The sequence below is a fragment of the Procambarus clarkii genome, chromosome 56 (assembly GCF_040958095.1).
Source record: "Procambarus clarkii isolate CNS0578487 chromosome 56, FALCON_Pclarkii_2.0, whole genome shotgun sequence".
In the NCBI taxonomy this organism is placed as follows: domain Eukaryota; kingdom Metazoa; phylum Arthropoda; class Malacostraca; order Decapoda; family Cambaridae; genus Procambarus; species Procambarus clarkii.
In genome coordinates, this window is record NC_091205.1 from 9,947,671 (window position 1) to 9,957,670 (window position 10,000).

Consider the following 10,000-nt stretch of genomic DNA (forward strand, 5'->3'; position numbering starts at 1 on the left):
CTGGTACAACACCAATAAAAATTCAGTCAACCAATTGCTTCTTTTAAAAAAATGGCATGTCTAGGTAACCCACCACATTTTGTATGTGATTCTTGTTTTAAATTGCAGTACACAGAACGTATTTAAATGTTACCATAGTTTTATTGATATATGTAAAATAATTTTTGAAATACAAAACGATTCCGATTGAAAGAATTGAAATTATTCCTATTCCGATAATTTTTGAAAGACAAAACGATTGAAAGAGAACTTACAATTCCGATTGTAATTGCTCTGAATGCAATTGTACATAATTGTTTTCTTTTCCATGCCTTCGATTATGCAGCTGTAATTTTTATTCTGTACTGTGTGTGTGTGTGTGTGTGTGTGTGTGTGTGTGTGTGTGTGTGTGTGTGTGTGTGTGTGTGTGTGTGTGTGTGTGTGTGTGTGTGTACTCACCTAGTTGTACTCACCTAGTTGTGTTTGCGGGGGTTGAGCTCTGGCTCTTTGGTCCCGCCTCTCAACCGTCAATCAACAGGTGTACAGATTCCTGAGCCTATCGGGCTCTGTCATATCTACACTTGAAACTGTGTATGGAGTCAGCCTCCACCACATCACCCCCTAATGCATTCCATTTGTCAACCACTCTGACACTAAAAAAGTTCTTTCTAATATCTCTGTGGCTCATTTGGGCACTCAGTTTCCACCTGTGTCCCCTTGTGCGTGTTCCCCTTGTGTTAAATAGACTGTCTTTATCTACCCTATCAATCCCCTTCAGAATCTTGAATGTGGTGATCATGTCCCCCCTAACTCTTCTGTCTTCCAGTGAAGTGAGGTTTAATTCCCGTAGTCTCTCCTCGTAGCTCATACCTCTCAGCTCGGGTACTAGTCTGGTGGCAAACCTTTGAACCTTTTCCAGTTTAGTCTTATCCTTGACTAGATATGGACTCCATGCTGGGGCTGCATACTCCAGGATTGGCCTGACATATGTGGTATACAAAGTTCTGAATGATTCTTTACACATGTTTCTGAATGCCGTTCGTATGTTGGCCAGCCTGGCATATGCCGCTGATGTTATCCGCTTGATATGTGCTGCAGGAGACAGGTCTGGCGTGATATCAACCCCCAAGTCTTTTTCCTTCTCTGACTCCTGAAGAATTTCCTCTCCCAGATGATACCTTGTATCTGGCCTCCTGCTCCCTACACCTATCTTCATTACATTACATTTGGTTGGGTTAAACTCTAACAACCATTTGTTCGACCATTCCTTCAGCTTGTCTAGGTCTTCTTGAAGCCTCAAACAGTCCTCTTCTGTTTTAATCCTTCTCATAATTTTAGCATCGTCTGCAAACATTGAGAGAAATGAATTGATACCCTCCGGGAGATCATTTAGATATATCAGAAACAAGATAGGACCGAGTACAGAGCCCTGTGGGACTCCACTGGTGACTTCACGCCAATCGGAGGTCTCACCCCTCACCGTAACTCTCTGCTTCCTATTGCTTAGATACTCCCTTATCCACTGGAGCACCTTACCAGCTACACCTGCCTGTCTCTCCAGCTTATGTACCAGCCTCTTATGCGGTACTGTGTCAAAGGCTTTCCGACAATCCAAGAAAATGCAGTCCGCCCAGCCCTCTCTTTCTTGCTTAATCTGTGTCACCTGATCGTAGAATTCTATCAAGCCTGTAAGGCAAGATTTACCCTCCCTGAATCCATGTTGGCGATTTGTCACGAAGTCCCTTCTCTCCAGATGTGTTACCAGGTTTTTTCTCACGATCTTCTCCATCACCTTGCATGGTATACAAGTCAAGGACACTGGCCTGTAGTTCAGTGCCTCTTGTCTGTCGCCCTTTTTGTATATTGGGACCACATTCGCCACATTGTGTGTGTGTGTGTGTGTGTGTGTGTGTGTGTACTCACCTATTTGTACTCACCTATTTGTGCTTGCAGGATCGAGCATTGACTCTTGGATCCCGCCTTTCTAGCTATCGGTTGTTTACAGCAATGACTCCTGTCCCATTTCCCTATCATACCTAGTTTTAAAAGTATGAATAGTATTTGCTTCCACAACCTGTTCCCCAAGTGCATTCCATTTTCCTACTACTCTCACGCTAAAAGAAAACTTCCTAACATCTCTGTGACTCATCTGAGTTTCCAGTTTCCACCCATGTCCCCTCGTTCTGTTATTATTACGTGTGAACATTTCATCTATTTCCACTTTGTCAATTCCCCTGAGTATTTTATATGTCCCTATCATATCTCCTCTCTCCCTTCTTTTCTCTAGTGTCGTAAGGTTCAGTTCCTTCAGCCGCTCTTCATATCCCATCCCTCGTAACTCTGGGACAAGCCTCGTCGCAAACCTCTGAACCTTCTCCAGTTTCTTTATGTGTTTCTTCAGGTGGGGGCTCCATGATGGCGCGGCATACTCTAAGACGGGTCTCACGTAGGCAGTGTAAAGCGCCCTAAAAGCCTCCTCATTTAGGTTTCTGAATGAAGTTCTAATTTTCGCCAGTGTAGAGTACGCTGCTGTCGTTATCCTATTTATATGTGCCTCAGGAGTTAGATTAGGTGTCACATCCACTCCCAGGTCTCTTTCTCGAATCGTTACAGGTAGGCTGTTCCCCTTCATTGTGTACTGTCCCTTTGGTCTCCTGTCACCTGATCCAATTTCCATAACTTTACATTTGCTGGTGTTAAACTCCAGTAGCCATTTCCCTGACCATCTCTGCAGCCTGTTTAAGTCCTCTTGGAGAATCCTACAATCCTCGTCTGTCACAACTCTTCTCATTAATTTTGCGTCATCCGCAAACATTGACATGTATGATTCCACTCCTGTAAACATATCATTTACGTAAATTAGAAAGAGGATTGGTCCCAGCACCGATCCTTGAGGTACTCCATTTGTTACTGTTCGCCAGTCCGACTTTTCGCCCCTTACCATTACCCTCTGGCTCCTTCCTGTTAGGTAGTTCTTCACCCATACTAGGGCCTTTCCGCTTACTCTTGCCTGCCTCTCAAGTTTGTAAAGCAGTCTCATGTGCGGTACCGTATCAAAGGCCTTTTGGCAGTCAAGAAATATGCAGTCTGCCCAGCCTTCTCTGTCCTGCCTTATCCTTGTTACTTTATCATAGAATTCTAAAAGGTTTGTTAGGCATGATTTCCCTGTCCAGAACCCATGTTGGTGCTTGTTTACAAACCCAATGCTCTCCAGGTGCTCAACAAGTCTTAGCCTAATTATTCTTTCAAGTATTTTGCAGGGGATGCTTGTCAGTGATACGGGTCTGTAGTTAAGTGCCCCCTCCCTATCACCTTTTTTGAAAATCGGTACGACATTTGCCTCCTTCCAGCAACTGGGCAATTCTCCCGACATAAGTGACTCATTAAAGATCATTGCCAGAGGCACGCTCAGAGCCTGCGCTGCCTCTTTAAGTATCCACGGTGATACTTTGTCTGGTCCAACAGCTTTATTTGCATCCAGTGTTGTCAACTGTTTCATTACATCCTCTGCTGTCACCTCTATATCTGATAGTCTTTCATCTTGGGTAATCTCTTCTAACAATGGGAGCTGCTCAGGCTCGGTTGTGAACACTCCATGGAATTTTGCATTCAGTACCTCGCAGATTTCCTTGTCGCTTTCTGTATATGCCCCTTCTGTTTTCCTCAGTCTTGTCACTTGGTCATTTACCGACATCTTCCTTCTTATATGGCTATGTAGTAATTTTGGTTGCTTTTTCGCTTTGACTGCAATATCATTCTCATAATTTCTTTCCGACACTCGTCTTATGTTAATGTAATCATTCCTAGCTCTGTTACATCTAATCCTGTTGTCCTCTGTCCTTTGTCTTCTGTACTTCCTCCACTCCCTCCTGCTTCTCACCTTTGCTTCCTGACACTGTCTATTAAACCATGGGTTATTATATTCCCTCCTGCTTTTTTCCTTTATTGTTGGAATAAATCTCTCTTCAGCCTCCTTGCATTTCAATATGACTTGGTTCATCATACCTTGCACTGTTTTTCCTCTAAGTTCTTCCTCCCACTGCACTTCTCCCAGGTAGTCCCTTATCCTTCTGTAGTCCCCTTTTCTGTAATCAAGTCTCCTTTCCCGGACCTCTTGTCCTTTGGTCACAATTTTAAGCTCCATCATGTAGTCAAAGACTAGGACACAATGGTCACTAGCTCCTAGTGGTATTTCATGTTCCAACTACTCGATGTCTTCTACATTCTGAGTGAAAATGAGATCTAATAGGCTGGGCGTATCCCCTCCTCTTTCCCTAGTATCTTCTTTCACATGCTGTGTTAGGAAATTCCTGTCAATAACGTCTACCAGCTTCGCTCCCCAGGTCTCCTCCCCGCCATGGGGATTCCTCGTTTCCCAATCTATCTCTCCGTGATTTAGGTCCCCCATGACCAGCAGCTTCGCTCTCATTCTATGCGCTAAAGTTGCTGCCCTCTGCAGTTCATCTATACATGTCTTGTTGCTGTCCTCGTACTCCTGCCTGGGCCTTCTACTGTTTGGTGGGGGATTGCAGAGTATCAAGATTACAATCTTCTTCCCATCCACTGTCAGAGTTCCATGTATGAAGCTTGTGCTTTCATTGGTACCCGGATTTTCCAGCTCATCAAACTTCCATTTCCGCTTTATTAGTAGTGCCACTCCTCCTCCCTGTCTCTGTGTCCTTTCTTTTCTTATCACCTGGTACCCCTCTGGAAAGATTGCATCCGAGATCATGCCATTTATTTTAGTTTCCACTATGGCCACTATGTCTGGGTCTGCCTCACTAACTCTTTCTTTTATCTCTTCTGCTTTATTGGCTACCCCATCAGCATTGGTGTACCAAACCTTGAGACTCTTCTTGGAAACTCGGGTGTCAGAGTTCCCCCTTTCACCAGGGGTCTGGGGGGAACTGGGGGGTGTCTGGGGGGGAAGTGGGGGCTGTGGGGGTGAGTGGGGGGGTGCCTGGGAGTTCCTGGTAGGCGAATGGGGTCTGGGCATCTAGGGGGGTGGGAAGGGCATAATGGGTCTGAAAGTTAGGGGTCTGAATAGCATAGGGGGGTTGAGAAATAGAGTGAGACTGAGAGTCAGATAGAGGTTGAGAGGTTGGGGGGGAGAGGGACACTGAGGGCGGAGAGCTGAGATGAGAATGGAGCATGGGTGCTGGGAGTGGAAGAGAGGGTGTATTAGTTAGGGGGGAATCGGGGGTAGGTGGGGGTTTTGGGGTAGAAGAGGGGAAGAGGGAGATGGGGGAAGGTGTTAGGGGGTCACAAGGTGAGGGGGTTAAATGTGGGCTGGAGGTGCATAGGAGGGGTGAGGGTTGGGTGGGGTTTGGGGGTGAGTGGAAGATGGGCGCAGTGGAAGCTGGGATGGAGTAGATGGAATTGAAGTCAATGGGGTAGAAGGGGCAGGGGAGTAGGAAGGGGTAGTTGGGGAGGGGGGATGGGAAGGTGGGTTTGGGGAGGGCATGGCTTGACCCACTGGGGTCGTTGACAGGTGTGATGTAGCAGGGGCAAGGGAATCGTTGGGGAGGTGCAAATGTGGAAGGGACAGGGGGGTTTTGGGAGGCTGAGGCAGGGGGGAAGGTATAGGAGGGCTGAGTTGGGGAGGATGCGACCTGGGAGGTGACCTGGGAGGTGGCCTGGGAGGTGACCTGGGATGTGACCTGGGAGGTGAGACTACCTGAGAGGCTAGTTCGGTGTCGTTGTTGCCATCTATTCTTGTGGGCTATTTGCTCATCTTTCGTCATAAACCTCTCTATAAACACATTGTAATGGGTTTCACTTCCTCTGAGTAAATGCTTGGTCCTCATTATGTACTCCACAGCCTCCTCATTGGAGAATTGCACCAGAACAGGTCTATTCTTGGTACAATTGTAAGGTCCAACTCGGCGGCTGATATCCACCTCGTGTTCTGCCATTCCTGCTCCAATACACCTCAATATCTCGTGCAATTCGTATTTTTCCGTTTCTATTCTCTCTTGTCTTGTTGGTGCCCCAGATTCGAATAATCCATGTATTATAATAGACCGTCTCCTCAGTAATTCATTTCATGCTGGTAGCCTGTCCCCTGGGGATTCTCCATCCCAACCGCAGTCACTAACCCATCCCCCACTAATCCTCTGTCCTTAGCCATGCTGTTAATCCTTCCTAATTCGTTTGTGATACGAGCACATTCCCTCTCCCAGTCCTCTCTTCCCTTCCTAATTTCTTCCTGAATATAGTGCATAAGTTCTTGTTTCTGCCTCTCTACCGCATCCTGTATTTGCTGAAATACCTCACTTTTAATCCCCTGGATTAGATCCTCCAACCAATCACTCCTTCTCTCTACAAATTTCCCTATTAATTTGTCTATAAATCTGTCCTCCTCCTCATCCCTGCTGGTGATTGACCTTGAACCCCTTCTAGTCATTGCAGTAACAATCTAGCCAAAAAGGCGCTCCTCAATACCTTGCACAATCTGCAGCACAAACAGGCGAGAAAGTACTCCACGCGGCTGGTCCAGATGTGAGGTCACTGCGTCCCGCGTCACAGCTGGTGAGGTCACTCCGGCTCCACAATTTCGGCTCCACAATTTCACAATACCACGATGTACTCGACACTTATTTTCAGTGGTGGTGTTTGTACTGTTTGTCTTCACTTTCTTGTGGTTTGAGTGAGCTTACTAGTTATTCAATCACTCATATACACTCATATACGCGTATACACTGATTATTCCCCCCAATTCACTAGCTACGCAAGAGCTTCCCAGACCCTTCTGACCTCCGCGGCTGTCTGACCTCAACTGTGTGTGTGTGTGTGTGTGTGTGTGTGTGTGTGTGTGTGTGTGTGTGTGTGTGTGTGTGTGTGTGTGTGTGTGTGTGTGTATGTGTGTGTGTGTGTGTGTGTGTGTGTGTGTGCTAAAACTGCACTGAGTGAGAATGCGTGTACTAACCTAGTTAATATTACAATATTATTACAACTGTTCCTTTGTATTCTCATCACAGGATTCGATGATGTTTATTTGTTCGTGGGCGCCAGGAACGTCGAAAGTAATCTTTCGTGGAAGTGGTTGGATGGGCGCCCAGTCGACGCTGCAGACTTTTATCCTGGCGAGCCCAACGGTAACGGAAAGGTATGCGGAGCCTTTCGAATGCATTACGCCCCGATGCTCATTGATACCCTCTGCTCGGATTCGTTCCGATTTCTTTGTCAATATCATCCTACCAACTCAAGATGTTGAGGCGCCTCTCTATGAAAGGAAGAATTGGCTCGTTTAATCTTGTTTTATTTTAATGTTGTCACGTAATATAAAAGACAGGCATTTGCAAAATCCTGTTAGTTAACTGTCCGGAAAGAAACATTGTTATGTTTCAATCCATCACAAATTATGAGGTAGTTAGAGAGTGAAGAGCTTCTTATCAGACGAATTAGGGGGGTGAGAGTCTTGTAATAGTTAAGAGTCTTGAAACAGATGTGAAAATAGCATTAGCTGTGAGCTTTGCACTACCTGAAAGTCTTACACTATCACTGAATCTTACACTATCACTAAGTCGTTCACTATCACTGAATCTTACACTATCACTGAGTCTATCTATAACTGAGTCTTACACTATCACTGAGTCTTATACTATCACTGACACTTACACTATCACTGAATCTTACACTGTCACTGAATCTTACACTATCACTATATCTTACACTATCACCGAGTCATACACTCTCACTGAATCTTACACTATCACTATATCTTATACTATCACTGAGTCTTACACTATCACTAAGTCTTACACTATCGCTAAGTCTTACACTATCACTGAGTCTTAAACTATCACTGAGTCTTACACTCTCACTGAGTCTTACACTCTCACTGAGTCTTAAACTATCACTGAGTCTTACACTCTCACTGAGTCTTACACTCTCACTGAGTCTTACACTCTCACTGAGTCTTACACTCTCACTGAGTCTTAAACTATCACTGAGTCTTACACTCTCACTGAGTCTTACACTCTCACTGAGTCTTACACTCTCACTGAGTCTTACACTCTCACTGAGTCTTAAACTATCACTGAGTCTTACACTCTCACTGAGTCTTACACTCTCACTGAGTCTTACACTCTCACTGAGTCTTACACTCTCACTGAGTCTTACACTCTCACTGAGTCTTAAACTATCACTGAGTCTTACACTATCACTGAGTCTTACACTATCACTAAATCTTACACTACGAATATTACACTGGCTGTGAGTGTTACACTGGCTGTGAGTGTTACACTGGCTGTGAGTGTTACACTGTCTGTGAGTGTTACACTGTCTGTGAGTGTTACACTGTCTGTGAGTGTTACACTGGCTGTGAGTGTTACACTGGCTGTAAGGTGGTGAAGGTGTCCTTGAGGACATAAGGCCTCTTTTCCAAGGAGCTGCACTCTGTGCTCTAAAATGAAGGATGGGGGAATCAGGTCCAATGCCGTTGGCAACACCCTCCAAAGCCTCATAGCTAAGGCAGCAGTGAGGTCAATCAGTCAGGAAGCAGCCACCTTATTGATACACAATCAGATCGGGTTTGGGATTCCCTAGGCTGTGAAGCTGCTACACATGCAACGCTGCCAATCTCATTGCAATCATTGCCAACCTCTCAGACCAGAAGGCACTAGTCAAACTTGACTTTAAAATTGCCTTCAATCAATTCAGAAGAGACGCTTTTCTCTCTATTTTGCTTTCGGTCTCTCCTGGATTTTTTGATTCTTGCAATCTTAGCTCATTCGTTTCAATTTCCCTACATAGCCTTCTTTGTCGTTCTAGGGATAGAGTTGAACATTCAACTGTATCCTAAGTTTAGTTGAACTTTTGCAGAAGACGTTCTGCAATTTGTTTACATCACCTGTAGAGGTGCTCCGTTCTCATTCCAGTTTGCATATTTTCTCTCTCTCCTTAGTGGTATTTGACTTGACCATATTTCTAGTGCTACTTTGCCTATTTTCTTAAGTCACTGGAATAAGTTCGCATTATCTAGCTCTTGGAGTTGTGCCTGTATTATCTGGCTCTTGGAGTTGTGCCTGTATTATCTGGCTCTTGGAGTTGTGCCTGTATTATCTGGCTCTTGGAGTTGTGCCTGTATTATCTGGCTCTTGGAGTTGTGCCTGTATTATCTGGCTCTTGGAGTTGTGCCTGTATTATCTGGCTCTTGGAGTTGTGCCTGCATTATCATGTTCTTGTAGTTGTGCCGCTGTAACCCACAGCTAAACTACAACCATGTCGCCTCAGAGGTTGTAGAAGGTTATAAACAGTAACGGAGGATGGACAAGATATTGATTGTTTGGGAAGATTTCGAGCGGATTTCTTGTTTAACTGTTTATAGATATGGCTTCTCTTTGATTGTTTGCTAATAAATTTATATAACCATGTTGTGATAGTTAATCATCCTACAAACATCAAGGCACATCAGATGCGGTGTTATCATAATGTATGATAATCAAGTATATTACTGGACTTTGTTTGAAATTTAAACTGTGCCTGAAATTGATATATTTACGTTCACATTTAATCGTTAATAATCACTGCTATTTGCCCTTAACATTCGTCTTAAAAATTAAACAGAGTAATTAAAAATTATTATGGATATAAAAGGAAATGGAATATTGTCATGCAATCTGCCAATTACATTTAACCGTCCCTTCCTGTCAAAGCCTCATAGCAGCGGAATGCGTCGTCGTGTAGCAGAGAGTAGTGTGCCAACTCCGCCTCTTGATCCACACCACTTCTTCACAAGATGAGATGTAACACACACAAGGAACAACATATTCAAGCTCATCAAGCCACAATGTAAGACAGTAAACAAAGAGATGGTTTTCCGCCCTTAGAGTTTTCCACCCACCCATGGAACCGTCTTCCAGCCGATGCCACAAACGTTAACACACTGACGAATTGTATGATCCAGCTAGCAAAAATCATTAGGACAAATGGGGGAAGGGGAACCATTGACAAGGTGTCAGCTTCCGGTCCCCGTCGTGGCCACTATTGTGTTAGTGGGCCTCAGGGAAATCAGGTA

At 44.7% G+C, this 10,000-nt stretch overlaps 2 protein-coding genes across 2 annotated transcripts in view; one reads left to right on the forward strand and one right to left on the reverse strand.

Moving 5' to 3' along the window:
• LOC123748144 (rheacalcin-2) overlaps window positions 1-9,355 on the forward strand; it is a 22,080-nt gene extending 12,725 nt beyond the window's left edge. Inside the window, 1 exon segment of the mRNA XM_069305723.1 lies at window positions 6,960-9,355. Within this exon segment, the coding sequence (XP_069161824.1) occupies window positions 6,960-7,195 (236 nt within the window). The 3' untranslated portion in view covers window positions 7,196-9,355.
• The window catches only part of LOC138353162 (uro-adherence factor A-like), a 2,927-nt gene continuing 592 nt past the window's right edge, over window positions 7,666-10,000 (reverse strand). Inside the window, exon 2 of the mRNA XM_069306029.1 lies at window positions 7,666-8,194. Coding sequence (XP_069162130.1) covers window positions 7,666-8,194 — 529 coding nt within the window. The remainder of the gene's footprint in view (window positions 8,195-10,000) is intronic.